This window comes from Ascidiella aspersa, chromosome 3 (assembly GCF_963924565.1).
Source record: "Ascidiella aspersa chromosome 3, kaAscAspe10.2, whole genome shotgun sequence".
Classification (NCBI taxonomy): domain Eukaryota; kingdom Metazoa; phylum Chordata; class Ascidiacea; order Phlebobranchia; family Ascidiidae; genus Ascidiella; species Ascidiella aspersa.
Window position 1 is genome coordinate 27,688,570 of NC_139449.1, and position 21,258 is coordinate 27,709,827.

Consider the following 21,258-nt stretch of genomic DNA (forward strand, 5'->3'; position numbering starts at 1 on the left):
TATGAAATTTATGAGACGACTTTATGTATTCGAATAATTAGGGCTTTAAAAGAAAAGTACACTTTCGGAACGAGGGGCCTCGAAATATCCTAATCCGTGCCTTTGATGTTGACCAATAAAATAAGCTGGGAATAAATCGGGAATTCTGGAAATGAGTATTTATTGCTTTAAATTAAATATTAAAAAATACGTACTGCTGTTAAATTACCCTCTTGTGGTTGTCACTCAACTCTTTATTTTTTTAAATCATACACTCTAACAAAACAACTTCCGAGCAGATAACTTTAATTAAAAAAAACCTAAAACGCGAGCCATAACGTCCGCCTGTACGAACCCCAGGCATGTAGAAAAACAAAGTTTTTTTTTTAATTATTTCTTAAAAGTCTGTCTTCTTTCCGTTTTCAAGTTTTCCCATGTAAACATAAAGGGATAAATATTCTTTATATTTGCAGCATGTACCGATCACAGGGTGCATCAACTGATCGTAGCCTACTCGAATCAGCTTTTTCAATTGTAGCATCATCACACGCGCCGCAGTCGTTAAGTACAACCAGAAACAAGTGATTTCATACGCGCTCAGCACAAAAACAAGGCTGGTTCGCAATTCGTAATTCCCAAAACTGGCAGATTAAATAAACTATATTTACGAATGGGCGACACTTCTGACTGCAGACAACGCAAAAAAATTATCCGCAATACTTCCTGCCAACACAATCAGGCCAATTCAAATAGAACAAAAAAATCACATAGGAAAAAAAGTAAACCGCAAATTGTTCATAAAAAGACGGCTTATAAATAAATAAAAATAAATATATAGTCAACAGGAACTAAAAAAAAAAAAAAAAAATAAAAATTGTCAACATAACTGCCATATTTTTATTAGACTAGACTGGGATAATCCACAGAACTGCGTTCTGCCAGTTTCGCTATTAAATTGGTTGCGCTTGTGCGATGAAATATTGATTTCAACAGGTCAATTTTGAGCGCGATTAAAGATGTCACTTGCAGCTTTAAGGTTGGTTTGTGGCAACCAATATGAAAAAAGTAAAAAAAAATCTGCACAAAAGTTTCAGAAGATAGAGCGTCTTGCGTTAGCGCATAATTCGGGCTAGAGCTCTACATAAAAACTATACGCGAAAAGAACGAAGTATGGAAGATTGAGGACTTGTTTCACTCTTACCACACTGTACGACGAAAATTAGGGAACACCTTGCCTAAAACGAATTAGAAAATAAATCGCTGGCACTCTCCGGCCTAAGCTTGGGTTATTCCCTGGCCCCAAAAATGTTCGATCCGACCCGGACGTACGTGCTGCCTGCCGCGATCTGCAATATAATCGAAACAAATGCAGTTAAAATATCAGCTGTAATTATAAATTAATCAAAGGTGTGTTCTGAAAATGGTCGATTTTTGACAGTGTTAATAGCAAGTAACATAATGAAGGGTCTATCCCATTAATAAAACGTCGTACTACAAAATATAGGTTTGTGTAATTTTTGGCCCCTGCGTTTGGTAAAACTGTTCTGACCACAGCTCTTCTATACCCATTCACAAGCAAACATGTGATTCGGTGTTTCTTGAAGAGAATCAAGAAATATTGTGCTTTAGTGTCAGTGGCCATCAACTGTCACGTCGATTTTTTTCTAAAGCTAGAAATATTTACTTTTGCGTTGTAGCGCTGGTCGATATACCTCGCCGACATTTCATTAAAAAAAATTGGCCATTCCATTAAACAATAAATTTGCAGGACAAAATGACTCGAATGAAATTATAGTATTTACGTTGTATCTTCCTTACCGCTTCCTTATAGTCATTCGACATTCCCATGCTTAGGTCCAACTGTTCCTTGGGTAGGTTCAGACTGGCACAAATTTCGTCGCGACACTGTCGAAGACTTTCAAAATCAGGGTTGGGGCCCTTGCTGTAGTCATAGCCAATGGCTCCAATTGTCATAATTCCAGAGAGCTTCAGTCTAGGACAATTGTTTATGATGTGCTCTGCGACAGATTTGCATTTGTCGGGGGTCACACCACTTTTGTCTGCGAGAATAAAAAAAACAAAAAAGCAATTGATTATCTTGGTTTAGATTATAAAACTAATTTTTTTTGTACAAGTTCAAAATATTGGTAAGAGAATACAATTTTATTGGCTGACTTTCTATCAAAAAAAATTAGAAAGTGTTTTGGTCAATTATTTCATTAGCATATAACCCCTCAAAGATAAAAAGAAACAGAATATTTTTCCGGAATTTTTAACCATACTGTAACACAAGCACTAGTCCTATGAAAGACACACACAAACATATGTGTTTAATAACATCTGTGATCTAGCCCCTCGGAAGTTGCTTTATGACCAACGATTACGGCTTCCGTATCAATAGGACACCGAAAAGCCATCGCAGACTCGCCGAATCTGTCGATCTATGATGCAAGCAGAGCAAGCCAGAAAAACAACTGGCCTGCAGTGAGGTTCGAACTCACGACCTCCGGTCAAGCCGGGACCTTCGCTCTACCAACTGAGCTATGCAGGCTCAGAGAGGAGCGAGTCGAGAAACAACCATGCGCCAATCCTTGCACATTTTGTTAGTACAAGCAACTTCACACCATCAGTCTGTATCAATCAATGAAAGACACACACAAACATATGTGTTTAATAACATCTGTGATCTAGCCCCTCGGAAGTTGCACTAGTCCTCTTATGCCTTGTCGATATATGATATAGATTTTTAGAAAAGAAAAAATTACTTGATTCTCCACTTGTGTTAACTTGGATCATTACACGTAAAGGTTCAGCCGTCTTTGACCATCGGCTATTCACTGCGTCTGCTTCTTGACATCCGTTTAAAGTTTGAAGCATGTGGAGGTTTTTAACTCGCATCAAAACACTGGCTTGCTTTTTGGTGAAAGAACCGATGTAATGCCATTTGATTTCCGGACATAGCTGTTCTATCTGTATGTGTGTTACATTACTGTTTAAATCCACATCTGTTCAATATTTTATTTTGCCAAAATAGTTGACTGATGTGTAAATGAAGGCAATTTTAACCTATAAGAAAAACTATTCAGGCTGCAGTAAAAATCATGTTATAAACTATACGAAAGTGGATGCATGCAAACACTGCTGTGTTTTAGCGAAGACTACGTAATAGTTTAATTTTAGTTATATTTACAAACTGTAAAGAATATCTATAAAGATAAGAAAGGATACAAAATTTGTTCATCATTTTAAAAAGAATAAAAATCCTAAAAATCACAATGAAAAAAACTTTATTTGAAAACAGTTGCAACAAATGGCAGTTCTGGAAAAAAACTCTTTAAACGAAATAGACCAGCAGTTCTAAATTGCTAGTCCACAGACTGGTGCTGGCTGATGATAATTTATCGGTGGTTGTCAAAATGTTAGCTTTATTTGGACAGTTGACAAAAAAATGACAATTTTTTGCCTTCAAGTAAGTTAAGTCCGTTTTGGAAGAGACTTTTAACCACAAAAGCACTATGTGTATTTAATTGCACTCTGCCTCCAAATTTAATTTTATGTCACTTTGCAACCAAATTCAAATCACACATACTTTAGCTCACAGGTATCTAAAGCACAGGGTTTGGGCCTAAAATTTGCGATTGAATATCCCTCACCCCAACCTAACCAGACTACCTCGGAACTCTGTACAATAATTTATATTTTTGTGTTGTTTGTAACTCTTAATAGAGAAATGTCTTCAGAAATTCTGGTGGCTCGTACAGAAAATGTTTTTTTAATATTTACAGGTAAAGCAGTGTCAAAAGGTTTAAAACAACTGAAATAGACAATCAACAGTTTTGCAACAAGCATACATCCAAAAACAAACAATACATAACATATATTATATATAACAACCAAACAGAATAATGTAGCACTCACATCAGGATTGGATGATTTTAAGATTAGCTCCTTCAGATAGTTTTCCCCAAAGTGTCTCTGGCCTGCGTCATATGCCTTCTTAACCGAAACAAGAGGTTTGGTTTTGCTCACAGCCACTAGAATGGGATCGGGAATGTGGGCACTCTGTATTGATAATAATTTATGAGTAATGCATCACAACTAAATATAAAAACTTGCCATAAATATAATTATGTGTAAAAAACCTCTATAGCTTTGGGAAGATAATTTTTTTTGTCAATGGGCAATAAATTATGTTTTTTTGTGTTTGAGCCACTTCTCTATATTTGTTTTTAGAGCATTCACACACGCTTTTCCACCTTTTCTAGGCCAAATGTTTAAAAAAAATCCAACTAATATGTGACTTCATGCACCATACCTTATATAAGAGCAAATTTATGTTTATAGCATTAAAGTGAGTTGTAACAGCATACTGGCATCTCATAGCTTTTATAACACTTGACCAAATTACTTTCATATATTAAATAAATTTGCAGGAAACCATGGAATTATTGTAGCAAACTTACTGTACATATACTTACAGCAGGTCTGATTTCAGCTGCTTCCTTTATTCCATTCCTTACAGCAGTCAAATTGGCTACAATGTCAGTAACAGCTTCAGCCATTATTTTGTATCTTGGCATTTCACATAACAATAAATGGCAGAAAAAATATTTCCGATAGAAATATTTTATCTAGAACACTTCGGTGGTTATTAACATACCGTGGCTTTTTACCAATAAATATTAAAAAATATACTAAATTGTTGTTTGAGTGAAACATATACAAATGTCGGGTGAACCATTTATTCTGTACCTTGCAATTTCAATTAAGACAAGATGTTTTTTTGTTACTGTAAACAAATCGTTGTACGATTCTAGACAAGCGCAAACGGCTATTTTAAATCCAAATTGCTCGATTTGTGCAACATTATTTATTTAGGCATCTAAAATTAAACACTGCTATACGTTTGTTTGGTAAATTGTATATTTCTGTCGTTCTAGCTTCTAGGACACAATATTTTTTGCCAAAAGTGTGATTGCTGGAAAGGTGTAGGCAATGCAAGGACTGTGTAATAATTTCAACTTTGTATCGTCACTTTTAATTGCATTTTTGCGCACATTTTTTTTAAAAATATTTTTCGCCAAAAGTGTGATTGCTGGGAAGGCGTAGGCAATACAAAGACTGTGTAAAAATTTCGGCGCTGGTCTAGAATCCTACCACATTATTAAAACAACACACAATATTTGAGTTAGGGTGTCGGTTAGTGTTTGGGTAAGGGTGGGTCAAGTATTAATATATTCATTATTTAATAATAATACTTGACCCACCCTAACCCAAACGCTAACCCCGCACCCTAACCCAAGTAATTTGCATTGTGGTAGGATTCTAGACCAGCGCCAAAATTTCAACTTTATATAGTCACAATCACAACTTTGGGAGATATTGCCCAAAACCAATTCGGGCGCGCCAAGTTCGCCCAGGTTGTCCATAAAATCATAGAATACTAATTACTCTATGAACCATAAACAACGTTTTTAGATACACAATGTTTTTATCTTTATAACCAGAAAACTTGATTAAAAGTTATTTGATTTTATTTTACTGCAGGCTTTTGCAATAAGCGCTATACGTGCATTCGCCAGGTGCTCCAATTTTGCGTGGTTAAAAATGCATAATGCCATAAACATAAAGCTATTGATTGTTGATCACCGTCACATACTATGGTGTTATGGTGTAGTGTAGCCTTCAATTTCTGTGTAAGTGCAAATAAATGTGTAATACAACAAATAAAAAAAATAATGTTTCGTATTGTGTATAAATTGGGTCGAGTAAATACTTTCTTGAAGCGTTTGATGCAACCATGCACGTCACATTCTCACAATTAAAGCAGGATAAGTCTGCCCTTGGTAAAGCAGCAACAATATTGGTCTCTACGTATTGAGAAAGGCGCTATAACCCTAATAAATGTGTATTTCCCGGGACAAATCATTTTCTAGTATAGGTTCATTAAAATGTAAGGTTCCACACAGCTGTGGCCTCTTAATTAGCGGTACATATTATGTTGTACCCTGCGCCAGTTTTCCAAGCCGCGTGTTATTGCCGATGATTTAAAAAAGGCAATTTAGCCTACCATGTTTCTAAAAAGTAATGTTATGGATGGTGCACTATCCTGGTTAGTGTGCTAAATAATGTGAAAATAGTTTGAAAAGTGGTAAAACATTTTAATTCCCCAATCGTTGCACTACGTGGAGCAGCTACACGTTCGTCGCTGCTCCTTTTCGTTTGGCGACGATAACGTTGCTCTTTCTGCCTCTTTAAGATCACATGCCAGCGACCGACTGGACGAACACATGGCGTCGACCGTCGACAATCATCCGCCGTGATCATTCAGCCGTCCGCCGTCTTACTTTGCCAATTATTACAAAAGGTTATGCGACCGCTCATATATTCGAAATCGCCACCCGTAAATGCGACATCGGATACCAACCATGGTGTCCGGTTTAAACGTTCCGGTTAATAAGAAAAACTCTTTGTTCTTGCTCAGCTCCTGGTTAACTCCTGCAATCATTTTTGGCCTGATAATTTACCCTTTATATAATCAGTATGATAAAAATTGGTAAATTGATTTTGCTGTGAACTTTGTCGGGCAGTTAGCAGGCGCGTATCCACGAATTTTGTTTGGGAAGGCATGAAAAGATATTTCAGAGATGAACTCACAAAGTCTCGTTAAAACGTGACGCACCAAATAAGTAGCCTTACGTTCTGGACCCTACACGGTTCCTTTGTTTTGTTTTAGGTTGGAAAGGCGTTACTTTCAATACAAAAGCTATAACCTACATTATGTTATTGATTCGCTCAAAGCGAAAAAAACGCCACTTTAGAAAACAACATTGGAAATCGTTAAGAATTTTTTGTATAAACGTAAAAAAAAGTCGAAAAGGGGCATGGCCCTTACTTCCCCCCTGAATCTGCCCCTGCCCGTTCGTAAATAAAATTTGTATTTATTTTGCAAACAGCGAAATTCAAACATGCTTTTACTTGACCGTATATAAGTATATAAGCTACGCCATGTTTGCAGTTGTAGTAAACTGCTTTCTGGCTTGAGTTCGGTTTAAGGCTCAACTCCTTTCAATATTTTTCGGCTCAGCTAAAATTTAGGCTAAAACTGTTTCATGGAACTCCGGTTTCGGGTTCGGTTCGACACCACAAAAAGAAATCACAGATATTTTATTATTTCCGTGTTATCGCTAAACGTAGGATAAATAGCTGCCACTTGTAAACCTGCAGGGCTATGGCACACTTGAAAACGTGTAGAATGTTTTTCCACGGTTATCGCATACTTGAAAACGTGGAGACTGTTTTTTGCTGAATTGACACCTGTTGTTGCATGTACATCGGCGTGGGAATATATAGTTATAAAAAAATATGGTATGAGTACGTTACAACTCCATTATGAGACGTGCGGATTGGTTTTTTTCTAATGGCGTGACCCAGCGATGCAATAATGAGCCATGATAAAAACTCTTAGACCCAACGTTTTTTTTAAATATAGTATAAAGAATGTACGACTATCACGCCTCCTACAACTATACCTGATAAAACTTAAATAAAGAAAAATAGCTTTGCCGAAAAAGGTAAAATGTAATAAAACAAAACACTGTAAAAAAAACTCGCGAGAAATATTTTCACAGTAACTCATAGAAAAAATAGAAATGAAATATCTCAGGTTGTTGTTGTTGCAAAACGATAACAATACTATGGTTGTTCGTACTAGACGAGGACCACAATGGAGTCATTCTGGCAGAAGCTTCCGGATAAACAACACTTGCAGATCCAAAGCAGGATAATTAGGCCGATGATTGATCCGACGGATCCACCGATTATTACAGTGTTGTCACTATATTGTTGCAAAGTTAAACAAACCATTTGATGGAAGGTTAAACCAAAAATATATAGAGAAGCTATAACGGCGAAGGTGGAAGGTATTTAATGTCTTCTAAGTGAGACTATAGATTTTTTTTGCAAAAAACGTGTCTAACGGAAAGTCAAAAAAATTGTTGGGGCGGCATAGCATGAAATGCCAGGCCAAAGACATCGTAAATTTTCATCTAAACTGCTGGCTATATTTTTCAAAATGTCACCGCTGTTCCCTTTAGCCTAAAATTTATTGTTTATACTTTTTGCGTATAGTTTCCGTTGCCGTGTTTACATTGTTTTTATTTATATTGAAAGGCCTAGCCAAGCGACCGCCCGCAAAGTTACCATTGAAAATCATGCGGAATGTAAAATGGACACGTTATGGAATACAACCATTGTTGTAGTGAAACCGCCAACCATTGTGTTCTAAAAGCAAGGTTTCACAACTTACGGGAATGTCCAATAACAATGCAGTCGGCGTGTAACTAAAACATACAATACATTGGGGAAAACCAACCTTTTATGTTTCGCGACAATTATGTTTTTAATTTTCGTTTGCAGCTTTTCGTCGCCTTACAATGGCATTCGTGCTTCGTGGGAGACAACAAAGTTGGTCAGGTCTGGCTTGTGCTATTGTTTCTTTAAACAATACTAATGTAAAGCAATGCACTGTTACCCCAGTCAAAAAATATATACCAATACACCTTAATTGTTCCGTAATGTTTTATTTTATAGCGATCGCGTTCATAAGCTAATACGACAAGTTCGCTGTCGTTGCTTAGTATTATGCAATTCAGTAAGCATTTAAATAAATCATTATCCCGTCGCCATTAACAAAATAAAAAAAAAGAAGATAATATGGTGTATGGTTTTTGCTGCGGTTGTAATGTGAAACCCTAGCCAGCCTTAAGTCATTCTGTGAATTGGAAACGTTCTTTCAGAAAACTCGTAAAAGGGGAGTCCTTGAAAAATGAGAGAAACGTAAGCATTACAGTCCTCTAAGCCAGTGGTTCTTAACCGCCGGTCATTGTCAACTTTCGCAAAATACATTACAATTTTATATCTCAATTGCAAAATTCAAGATGTTGAAGGCTTATCCATCAAGTTTAGAACTTCGCCAGCTCCGTAATTTGCAGCATTGTGACGTAACATAGAGTTAACTGTCTACTTTGGACTTCATTTTACGTCACAATGTTGCAATTGTTTTTGCTAACTGTTTAAAGGTAGACTACAACTCGTTTAAGTCTTAAACTTTAAGTCCGGTTGTATGTGAAAGCTAAAAAAGGTTTTAGTTACGTACTGTTACTTTATTAAATTTTGGGTTGATTTTGATTTCTGAAGGTCCACCGATCCGCAAAATTTGTTTTGAAATTTTACCGGTCCGTATGTTGTAAAGGGTGAGAACCACTGCTCTAAGCCTCTTATAACATCCCGATTTATTATGTTTATATATTAAGTTATTGCCGTTATGACGTGTTTTGCCCGACATATAACTTTTGGGAGTAAGGCTGTGTCGTATAAGTAACACATAAGCCACCACGGTAAACGCATTGCAACTCTTTTAGTGCTTAAAGCGAAGTTTTTACGTGTTTTCTTTGCATCCTAACAGCCGTTGGGTATATGGTGCTTAAAACTTGAGAAATGTCAATAAATCGAGCAATGCGCATATTTGTGTCGCCTATTGAATTCAAGAAGATGCGACAGCAGGCGTTAAATAAATGCGTTAGTGTTTTAAACTATCAGCAACTTTTTAACAGTTTTAGACCACTTTGCTTCTGGCAATAAATCTGCGCTCGCACTGGTTGTTTTATAGTTTAATATTTTTTTACGTTTAGATACTATACGTGTAATATTGTTGAGCCTTCATAGACTGTAAATGCTTTCGCGTCCGCCCTGGGACTGATGTAATTAAGTTAAAATAGTTTAACAGAAAAAAATCGGTTAAAAGATAGGCAATCACGAGGAAATCTGTAAAGCACCGTGTTTTTTTGCAAATATTTTTCTAGTAAAATTCCATCAACAACCTACCGGTACAGTTCGGAAATAATTTAAACTCTTCACCCATATTTTTGTGGGCGCTATTTCGGACTTAAAACACTGAACAGTGCTATTAAAGTTGTAAACTCGTCTTTGAAAGATAAAACTAACCTGCTACTGCTGCTGCTTGATGAGGATTGAGAAAGTACGCCTGTAACAGAACTATAGGTTACTTGCCTTTAAAAACGTAATGTTAAACAGTTCAACAATTTGGTCGTTTTTTAATTTAAAAACAACAGGGTATAGGACACATTGGTAAGAAAAATGCAACTACATATTGCGGGCAAAACTTTTTGTATGCCTATGGGACCGAGTTTGCATTGTATTAGTTTAAAAGTAAAAACATTTCTATTCATGAGAAGGGCAAATTTAAATAGAACAAGCCCAAAATTTGTTAACGAATCACCTTGTTGACGCAACCCGGATGTACATGCTTAAACCCAATTTATAGAGCCCAAACAGTTTAAAGCCAATATTCAAATCAACAGAATCGGGAATAATAAAAAATCCTGCAACACGCCACACTTACTGTGTATTGTTTCCAAGATGACTAAAAAAGTCGCACAGGAAGTTGGTTTGAATCCCTGCATTTATTTGCTGTTAAATATTAAAAGGAGGCAACAAGGTAAGCTCAGATTGTTCCAGACTGTTCCACGATTTTAGTAATCTCGAGCTTAATATATAAGATGCGATCGGAGTTTGTGAAAAAGGGGAAGTGCAGGAGCAATTTCCCCTTTCTTCGCTGACAGATTTGACGTGAGCCTTAACTTAAAATACTCTGAGTATCGTACAAAGTCCGCTCCTTAATTTGTTCCGGCGTGAATCGCGCAAGAGTTGATTCGTTAAGGTGGTAACTCGCGGACATATTTCTAATAAGTAACAGTTAAAAAGTATTAAACGCAAACATCATATATTGACTAAAGGGGATAAAGTAAAACACAAAAGTCTATTCCGTGTGGTATTTTTGATTTTCAAAAAGGGGTTGAGACTTTATTAAATTAAAGTTTTACAACCATAAGACGGCTAATGTGTTTTTAAAGAAAGGCTGTGTAGTCGGTAGTCCGGCTCCCGAGTCCGACTCCGGCAAAAAACTAAACCCGAGTCTGATCCCGTCCAATGTGCGATTTCGTCGAGTCCCGAGTCCGGCCCTGACTCTACAGCCTGTATTCCGCCAAATTACGTAACTAAAATAACGTGGATATTCAACCATCCACGTATAGGGGTGTTAAATTTTTTTGTAAAATTCATTCACTCACAATACAGCGTTGGCCATATGCTATTCCACCTTTACAATTTCCAGTTGACGGACATATCAGTTTTAAAATTTGTTACTACGCATGCGCATGTCGGACTCGGGACTCGGGTAGTTTACGTGGTCTTACTTGGACTCGAGTGCCGAGTACCGAGTCTGACTCCAGCAAAACAAACCGACTCCTCGAGTCCCCAGTCTGATTCCGACTCCGCAGCCCGGTTTTAAAGCACTTAAAATTCTGTTTAAAAGCTGGAGTAAAACTGCTCCAAAAGAAAACCAAAAAAACACGTTTTTGATAACAGATATGTACGACACATTTAGCAAAGCAAAGTATACTTCAGTTTTTTGAACTGTACCAAATATATATCTGAACATAATAAAATAGAAAGTTTGTGAAACTTCAGTTTTTCGAACTATACCAAATATATATATATATAAATTTTAACTCGTTAGCGACATAATACTTGTACAATGTCTGCTGTGCTCGTGTTATGCAATCTTCCGTAAATAATATACATAATAGAAACGCTTCCTACTTCAAAGACTCAATCTTTCTTTCTTTTGTTTGTATCAGATCTTGTGCAAACAGTTGTCTTAATGTACATAGTCAAAGTAAAATACAGCTGTATCGGCCATATTTTGGAAGTCGCTTTTATCTATAAAAACGATATTCATACCTAGGAAACATATATAGTTTCTCATATTTTGCATTCTTATGAGTGAATCGCGTTTCGCAAATTTGTGTGTATGTGATTGAAAGACGGCCGTTGACCTCTTCTGCACACAGCACCAAACAAAACTAAACCAGCAGTTGTGTAGGCCAGTTGTTATCAACCATTTATGTCGATCGACATATGTCGACCGTTTGAAAAGTAAATTTGCTTAATGTTCAAACCGCTGCAATAAACGCTATATTTTGCAAACTCAGTCCAAATGTTTCATAGTTTATACTCGGCTAGGGTTGCTGTACGTTGTCTGTGTAAGTGTCTTAATACCTTATGAAAGAATGTTAAGGAAAACGCTGCAATAAACGCATTATTATGCGAACTTAATTTGCGTGAGTAAACAAACTGCAAAAAGCTATTAAACATAAAAGTAAAAAATTTGCCACATGAAATTTTATTTTTACCAAGGCAATGTACTTGACTTGATTTTTACGGTCATGCAGGTTATTGCCCTATAAATGTTTGGAAACGTTTTACCCTTACCCTTATTTGTCAAGAGGTTTTGCAAAAAGTCGCACGCGCACCCTTTGGATTTAACATGCAAACAAAGTACAATGCGACTATATCACACGTCACTTGGGTAAGCATTTCACGCATCTTTTAAGTAACGAAACCCCGTAACATTCGTCAATTGGGAAAAACTCTCAGACGTGCAATTTTAGGTTGCGGCAGCAATTGTTTAGACCTGCTTTATAGCGTAATATTTAAGCAAATACGTAATCCCGGTGCTTAACTGCGTCAAACGTCTGAAAAGTCCAAATTGAAAATAAAAAAGCGTACTGTCAAAATATCACTGCCACAATATTGTTGGGAAGTTTTGTTGTACGATATATACTATAAAACCACTGCAAGGACTAAATACCTAACGGCTAAGCACGTCAAACAACTTTTAAGTTGTCAAAATTTATTTTTTATTAGGCTAATATGCTCAATTTGATTTTTCATTATACTTCACGGCTCAGCTAAAATTAGGCTAAAACTGTTTCATAGAACTCCGGTTCGGGTTCGGTTCGACACCCTGGGTTCGACACCACAAAGACAAAAACACAGTGATTTTTTTATTTCCATGTTATCGCCAAACGTAGAACAAATAGCTGCCATTGTAAGCCTCCAGGAATATCGCAAAGGCCTACTTGAAAGGTTCATGAAATAATTGTACATCGCGTTTTTGTTGTCTTATTCATCTGTTGGTCACAATATATACAATATACATATAAGAATGCATCTAGAATAAGGTAACACACAGGCACAAGCTTACTAAAACTACAAAAAAACAAATTACAAACTTCGATTTGTGAATTTTAGAAATAATTTTAGCTTGCAGTCGATATTATTTTGCATAATATGCAGGTGGTTGTTGAGAATAGCCCATGGGGAGCTGTTGCTGCTGAACAGGCATCTGTTGTTGCATGTGCATCGGCGTAGGGATATATTGGGCTAAAAAAAGTGTAATGAGTACGTCACAATTCAATTATGAAGTGTACGGATTAAGATTTTTTGTTTTGAATAGGTTGGTTTCGACAAATAATGAAGTAAAGAATCCCTTGATTATTCCAGGCCGATTAAACCCTGACTTAAATATCGTATACCCTATAGGCCTAAAACAATGGTCGGCAAACTTTCTTTGTCGCGGCCGAAAATACTCTGACAAAAGCTATTAGCCTTAAGGCCAGTAAACAAAACCAATATGACAGGGGCGGATCCATTGTTATGTTTGATTTCAGCCCCATGAAAATGTTTCAAATGACGTTAGATTAGACCAATAAAATAGATACATAACTCACGAGTAACATAGAAGAGATTCAAATGTTGCTTTACATAAAGCACCTTTCACTCCAATTCAACATAATTTTGACTGTAGGGTTCATAAGTCATACGACGCAAAAAGTTATACAATGCTTATCGGCTTTGGGTTCAATATATGTAAGTGAAACCGTTAAACATTCGCTCGAAGCGCGACAAAAACTATTACCACAGTTTAACTTTTTTAAGAATATGGTTTGCGGGAAAATGGCGTGGCAAAGTGATGCAATAATTAGCCATGATAAAAATTCTTAGCCCAAACACTTTTTAAAATACAGTACAACGAATGTACAACGGTCACGCGCCCCACAACTATTCGCGATAAAACCTAAATTAAAAAAACAGCTTTACCGACCTCTATCCTAAAACAAGTAATAAAACAAAACACTGTAGAAAACCTCTCGAGAAGAATTTTCACAGTAAGTCATGGAAAAAATAGATATCTTACGTTGTTGTTGCGGCACAACAATAATATTATTGTTGTTGTTATTGTTGTTCGCACTGGACGTGGCCACAACATTGGATTCAGCCACGCAGCAGTATCTTCCGTAGCAACAACACTTGAAGATCCAAAACATGATAAATAGCCACACAATCGTTCCGATAACTCCACCGATAACTCCACTGCTGTCACTACATTGTTGCAAAGTTTAACAACTACTCGATAGAAGGTTAAAGGAAATATATATAGAAGCTATCAAGGCGTAAGGTGGCAGGTATTTAATGTCTTCTAAGTGAGACAATATTTTGTTTATCTTGTGAAAATATTTTTTCAAGTTATCTGTGGTTAACTGTCGGCGTAAAACCAAAATAACCTGCTGTTTTTACAACAATCGTGTGCAACGAAAAATCCAAAAAAACATATCGAAGTTTTTCACAAAAAAAAACATATCGTACCTTTAAAAAATGTCAACGCCGTTCCTTTTAACCTAAAATTTATTGTTTATATGTATTTTGCATTTTGCGTAGTTTCTTGTTTTTATTTATATTGAAAGGCCTAGCCGAGTGACCGTCCGCAAAGTTACCATTGAAAAACATGGGGAATGTAAAACGGACATCACGTTACGGAAAGTTGTGGAACACGTCTTTTGTTGCAGTGAAACCGCCAACCTTTGTGTTATGAAATTTTAGCAAGGTTTCAAAACTCGCGGGAATGTCCAACAACAATACAGTCGGCGTGTACTGATAAATGTAAAATGAAGGACGAGTAAAAAAATTAGCATACAATACATTGGGGAAAACCAACCTTTTATGTTTCGCGACAATTTATAATTTTTTAATTTTAGTTGGAAGCTTTATATCGCCTTTACAATAGCATTCTTGCTTAGTGTGAGACGATAAAGTTGGACAGGTCTGAACATGTGCTACTTTTTTTAAACAATACAAATATAAAGCAATGTACTGCCACTCATTCAACAATAAATAGGCGATATAGCAATGCACCTTAATTGTGCAGTAATTGTTTTATATTTACAGTGTTCTTCTTGGTAATATGCAATTCAATAATTAATGTGAGCGTTTAAATCGTTATTTCGTCGCCATTAACAAACTTCTATGCCGCTTACTTTCGGCTAATCATATCATTTGGCCACAAACTGTACAACCATTTGTAAGCAATAAAACTCAAAGTTTAAAAATCTACAAGCAGAAACCTGCTGTCAATGGTTTTAGATTCCTACGCCCTTTTATATACCCATGATATGCCCTCTCATATACCAATTTGCAAGTGCACGGTGCACGCATTCTCTGCCTTGCGTGTTCAGAGTGGCATATATTTTGCATTTGGGTTCGCTAAATTATATAAAGATGATAACGTTAATTCTTTATGGTGTTGTGTGGTTTTGGCTGCGATACTAATGTGACATCCTATAGCCAGCCTCAATTGAAACGTTCTTTCACATAACTCGTATAAGGAGAGTTCTTGAAAAATGAACTAAAGGTTAATATTACGGCCATCTATTTTTATAGCCTCTTTGCCCTCTTATAACATACCGATTTACGTTTTTTTAACGTTATTTAATTAATGAACTTTTAACGTGGTTTGCTCAATATATACCAAAATGGAATATGGCTATTGTATCGTAAGTAACACATATGCATGGTAAACGCAGTGAACATGTTTTTAGTGCTCAGAGCAAGCTTTTTAGTTATTTTTTATGCAGCCTAACCGCTGTTGGGTCAATGGTTTCCAAAACTTAAGCAATGCCAATAAATCAAAAGCAATGTGCATGTTTGTTTTCTGCCTTGTCGCCTATAGTATAGAGTTTAAGAAGATTTTATATTTCTGGACAACGTAAGCGTTACCCAGCAGGCGATTGCTTTAAATAAATGCGTACCGTAGGCTAAGTGTTTTAAACTGTCAGCAAAATTTTACCATTTTCAGTCGACTTTGCTTCCGGCATTAAATCTCGCACTAGTTGTTTTATATTTTAATAAATTTGTACATTTAAATCAGGGGTGGGCAATTATTTTTTACCGCGGGCCGCATGAGAAACGTAAAATGTTGCGGCAGCCAGGTCAAAAATAAGAAATATGAAACGCGAAAAAATGCGGACTATATATGATTTAAAATGCAAACTTTTATTTAGATTTAGGGGGACGTGACGTATTGAGAACATATAAAAAATATATTTACCCTACTTGATATGTTGACATTAATCAAGTGGCATGGGTCGTTAACTTAACAGCTGAAGGTTAAAATACCTGAAAATCTTGCACAGAGCAACTTGCAATGCCCTTTTTTGCTTTTTGAGGCTAAAGGTTGCTAATGCATTTCTTGGGATACATTGGACATATTGCAAATACAGCATAAATCGGGAAAAACGCAAACATGGCATTAACTAAATTAAGTTGACAAAATGCTAATCGGTATGTTTTAGAGGTTGGGAAACGGTCGTTATACTAATGTTCGTTTATTTTTTAAGATGGAAAGAATACTTTCGATCGAAGTGCAAAAAAAAATCCATTTAAAAATATTAGGCTTGTCTGTAAAGACGCCCAAAAACGCGCGTAACTTACAAAAAAGAAAAATGTTCGCGCGAACGCGAAAACAGTTTCCTTTTTAGTCTTTAAAACAAGCTAAAAATGGAGTTTGGCTGGGTCCTAGATCCAACCGTGGAAACACTGTATATATTTTTGTAGTGGACATTTCGGACTCCAAAGTAAAACTGAACGGTGCTATTAAAATTTATAAATTTGTAAATTATAAATTTAGAAAGTAAAACTGACCTGCTACTTGATGAGGTTTGAGCAAGTCCGCCTGTAACAGTACTATAGGTTACTTAGCGCTTTTAAAACATAATGTTAAACAGTTCAATGATATGGTCGTTTTCTTGTTATAAAGGTATTAGCTATAGAACACATTGGTGAAAAAAGCAACTTCACATTGCCGGCAACAAATTTTTGCGAGATTAGGCACGCGTTTACATAAGGAATATATTTTGTATTAGTTTAAAAGTAAAACATTTTTAGTTTCATTAGAAGGGCAAATTAAAATAGAAAATGCCCGTAATTTTTAAACGAATTTCCCCGTTGACCTAACCCGGATGAATATGCTTGAACCCAAATTAGAGCCCAAACAGTTTAAAGCGAATATTAAAATCCATAGGATCGGGAATATTAAAATATCTTGCAACACGCTACACTTACTTTCAATTGTATTCAAGGCGACTAACAAAGTCGCAATGAAAGTTGTTTTCAATCCCTGCATTTCTTTGCTGTTAAGTATTAAATTAAGGCAACAAGTGAATTTCAGATTTTTTCAGACCGATGAACGACTTCAGTAATCTCGAGCTTATATAAGATACGATTTGAGTTTGTAAAAAAAGGAAGTGAAGGAGCAATCTTCCTTTTTTCGCTATTTGACTTGCCATCATAGGCCACTCTGCAAATCGTACAAAATCCGCTACTTACTTTTCTCCGACGATAATCCGGCAAGAGTTGATTCGTTAAGGTGGTAACAACGCCGTCTAGCGGAGGTGTTTTTGTTAAGTAAACGTTAAATAAAAGTATTAAAAGCAAACATCATATATTGACGAAAGAGTGGAATAAAGCGAAACACAAAAGGCCTATTCCAGGGTTGTATTCTTTATTGTAGGAAGGGGGTGGAGACTTTATTCAGTTTAAGATTTATGACAACAAGACGGCTGCTGTTTTTATTCATTGTCTGCTGTGCTCCGTGTTATGCAATCTCCCGTAAATGCTACATAAAGAAACGTCTCCTACTTAAAAGACTCAATCTTTGTTTCTTTTACTTGTATCAGATCTTGTGCTAACAGTTCTCTTAATATACATAGTCAAAGTAAAATACAGCTGTAGCGGTCATAATCTGGAAGCCGTTTTTTTTCTATAAGTACGATATAGTTTTATTGTTATAACCTTGCAACTGAAAAAAAAATTTTAGTTATTTATCTATTTTTTTTAATTTGGTGTAAACTTTCACGTTTTTTTATTTTATATTCAGTATAGTAAAGGCATACCCTCTGCGAAACAATTGTACCTATAAAAAAGAACACATAAAATATTAACACAGTTTTTCTCATTTTCGGCGACCCCCTGTTTCAATCGTGTATTGGAAGTTTGTGCTAATTTGGCTGAATATAGCTGTTGGTTACTTTCGTTAGTGATTTTTATGTTAAGCTAAACAGTTATAAAAGCTGATTTAAAAAAAAAATTGTTTAAAAAAGACCAGTGGCTGTAAAACGAATTCCATAGAGTTGCCGCTGTTGTTGCATGGGCGTATAGGCTGTAGCTGTATCTTTTTTTACATTATAATTTCTAAATTATTTTTTAAACGAAAACTGTAGAATGTAGACTCAATAAAATTTTAATTTCAATATTATCTAAAAAATTCTTTTTGTGAAACATAGCATTCCCTATTACAAGCATTAAAATAGAAATAAGCATTTTGCCATGCCCATTTAATATTTTTTGCCAACATGCAAAATACGTAAATGCTAAAATTTGTTTAATCCGTGCGAACATCTGTTTTTTACATAACTTGTTTAAAGAAAATATGTTCTGTCCAATGCCATATGGCACCAAATAAAATCATTATTGGGAGATTTTGTTTTTCTGTTTTTTGTTTAAGAAGTAGCTTTTTTCCTAAACATATCCAAAATTCTCGCAGTTTTATTAGCCGTAGCTTAACTCGATAGAGATTTAATAAAAACAACAAACAATGTTTAACAAATCAAATGTCGCCGGCTTTATCTATGCACAAATAACTGTCTAAACTCTAAACAATGAAACTATTTGCTTGGGGTCTAAAATTCACAAATGTCACCGCACACAGCTTTTATAATATTTTAAGAATTATTTTTGCGTAAATCCCCTTATTAATTTAGATCCAGACATATCTCTTTTACAATGAAAAAGTTCCGCCGCGCCACTATGCGTTAAGTCAATATTGACCGTACCTTTAGCAAATGTCAAAAATTAGCATATAAAACGGGCACAAAGAGAAGCGGCAAGCTTGGCGTTTCAGCGATGCTTTTAAGGTTCTTTTACGGTCGGCATAGGCCACTTCTTTCACAATGACAGTTGCTCGCTTTGTATGCGATGCTTTTAAGGTTCTTTTACGGTCGGCATTAGGGTTCCTCTTTTTCCCGGATGTTTTCAATCCCGTACTTCCCGGGAATCCCGGGATCCCGACAATAAAATTATACATAAACTTACACCACTAAGACGTTTGAATTTTTTTATTTTAGCTCCAAACATTTAATTAAGCTCATTTATGGGCGTTCTTTCACTTATGTACGTGGAAAGTTATGCAAAAAACAAAACAAAAAATTACCGCATACCACAACTCATATTGTTTGGGTTAGTGTTTGGGCGAGGGTTGGTCAAGTATTATTATGTTTATTACTAATAATAACGCTTGACCAACCGTCATCCAAACGCTAACCCGCACGCTAACCCAAATAATATGCCTTGTGGTATGCGGTATTTGAGGACCGTTTTTTTTATTAATTTATACGTTCATAACTGAACGCCCATTTATGTCCTGTAATATTGCTTCTGCAATCGTACAAGACCTTCTCGTATTAAAGTCAGGACCCTTATTTGTTTTTATTTAAAAAAAGCGCATGCGTTTTTATTGGTAGAATAAATTTAATTAAGTTTTTCCGCTGTTAAGCGCGAATAAAGCAACTCAAGCAACGACTTTCACATGGTTGGTACTACTTTTTTCTTTATATTACTCAAAAACGACAATCTTTTTTAAAGTTTTGCTATGTTGCCGAATACCCGGGATTATAAAAAAAATTTCCCGGGATTCGGGATCGTTAATTCGCGGGAAATCCCGGGAATTTCCCGTCGAAACATTCCCGGAGAGGAACCCTAGTCGGCATAGGCCACTTCTTTCACAATGACAGTTGCTCGCTTTGTAAGAAACGATTTTAATAAAGTCTACAGATCTATACAATTTATATTACATATGAATAATTTCGTCTTGGCGAGTCATTCCTATACGGTTTCCGCTTAGCGTGAAAAAGGTTTCATTTATTTAGAAGTTAAGCTCAATATTTGGCATGCCGTTACTTATTTTTCCTAGGAAAACCGTGAATGAAGAAATCGTTTTTCAATAAACACCTTTGCTAGATTTTTGGCAAGTTTATAAATAATCAGGCGGCGGCTGTTGGATCCACAAAATATAGGTTTAAAAATTCGCCTACAAGTACAACAAGAAAACCGAAAACGATTGTTTTTTCGATAACAAACTCGACAGCATTGATTGAAGCTGTTTGTTCTTTGAAACTTTAAGTGTATCCAACCGCGTGCAAACAGTTGTCAATTAATTGGTTTAAATTATTATATGGGCACAACAACTAACGATTTTAATGTTGTCGCCTTGAGACGGAGATAATTTTTTAAATTTATTTTACCTAATTAAAATTTGTCAAATTGGCATGTGTCTGGTAACTAGTTTTGTTTTACCATAGTCACAAATCTAATTATTTTGTGATTGTATGATATGGATACCAAGAAGTAACGATACCTAAGAAACATATATAGTTTCTCATATTTTGCAATCTTATGATTAAATCGCATTTCGCAAATTTGGGTGTGTGTGGTTGGAAGACGGCCGTTAGGGTTGTTCAAATTTTGAAAATTTTTAAAAAGTTTAGCTTATCAAAGTTTTTCCCATGGTTCGGACCTTAAAAATACGATTGACAAATTTTTTTTTTAAATTTGGGTCATGATTTCGCCCTCCTCAAAGCCCCCAAAGTTTAGCAGTTCAATCAACGAAATGTGGGAATTCCCCTATTGCGAAAACTTGCTAAATTGGCTCTATTGTTACCAAACGATGACAATTAGTATTGTAAAATGTTATATGTATTATATTAATAACGAATATGCACATACAACACAATAAAGCATTGTAAATTAGCTAAATAAAAACATTTTTTGGCAATAATTTATTTTTTCAAGTCTGGAAACTATCACCGGTGTTCTACGACTTGCAGGAGGCTAGCGTGCTGCTATGAATCGTCAGTGTTGTTTGCTGAGTAATCGGTGTTTAACTTGAACATTCTCTCAGTAACATTATTAACAACTTGTAGGTATTTACAAAGTTTTTCGCAACTTGAAAGTCATTATCTTGCG

At 35.8% G+C, this 21,258-nt stretch overlaps 2 protein-coding genes and 1 non-coding gene across 4 annotated transcripts; all 3 read right to left on the reverse strand.

Moving 5' to 3' along the window:
• Positions 1–83: 83 nt before the first annotated feature.
• On the reverse strand, positions 84–4,999 carry LOC146161297 (pyridoxal phosphate homeostasis protein-like). Of its 2 annotated transcripts, none has more exons than XM_083384582.1 (5): positions 4,461–4,999; positions 3,898–4,041; positions 2,745–2,949; positions 1,798–2,039; positions 84–1,325 (listed from the first exon to the last, which is right to left on the reverse strand). In XM_083384582.1, exons 1-5 carry the CDS (start codon positions 4,557–4,559, stop codon positions 1,266–1,268), a joined length of 750 nt encoding a protein of 249 aa, XP_083240708.1. In that variant the 5' UTR covers positions 4,560–4,999; the 3' UTR covers positions 84–1,265. The 2 variants fall into 2 exon arrangements, with proteins under 2 accessions (XP_083240708.1, XP_083240707.1); XM_083384581.1 differs by having other exon boundaries at positions 4,458–4,999.
• On the reverse strand, positions 2,456–2,530 carry Trnaq-uug (transfer RNA glutamine (anticodon UUG)). The gene has a single exon. It is a non-coding gene; the product is annotated as a tRNA-Gln (tRNA).
• Positions 5,000–13,159: 8,160 nt separating the features above from the next.
• On the reverse strand, positions 13,160–17,409 carry LOC146161299 (uncharacterized). Its single transcript, XM_083383406.1, has 4 exons — positions 17,302–17,409; positions 16,882–16,912; positions 14,102–14,286; positions 13,160–13,287 (listed from the first exon to the last, which is right to left on the reverse strand). The coding sequence occupies exons 1-4, from the start codon at positions 17,360–17,362 to the stop codon at positions 13,181–13,183; spliced, it is 384 nt and encodes a 127-aa protein (XP_083239532.1). The 5' UTR covers positions 17,363–17,409; the 3' UTR covers positions 13,160–13,180.
• Positions 17,410–21,258: the final 3,849 nt, after the last annotated feature.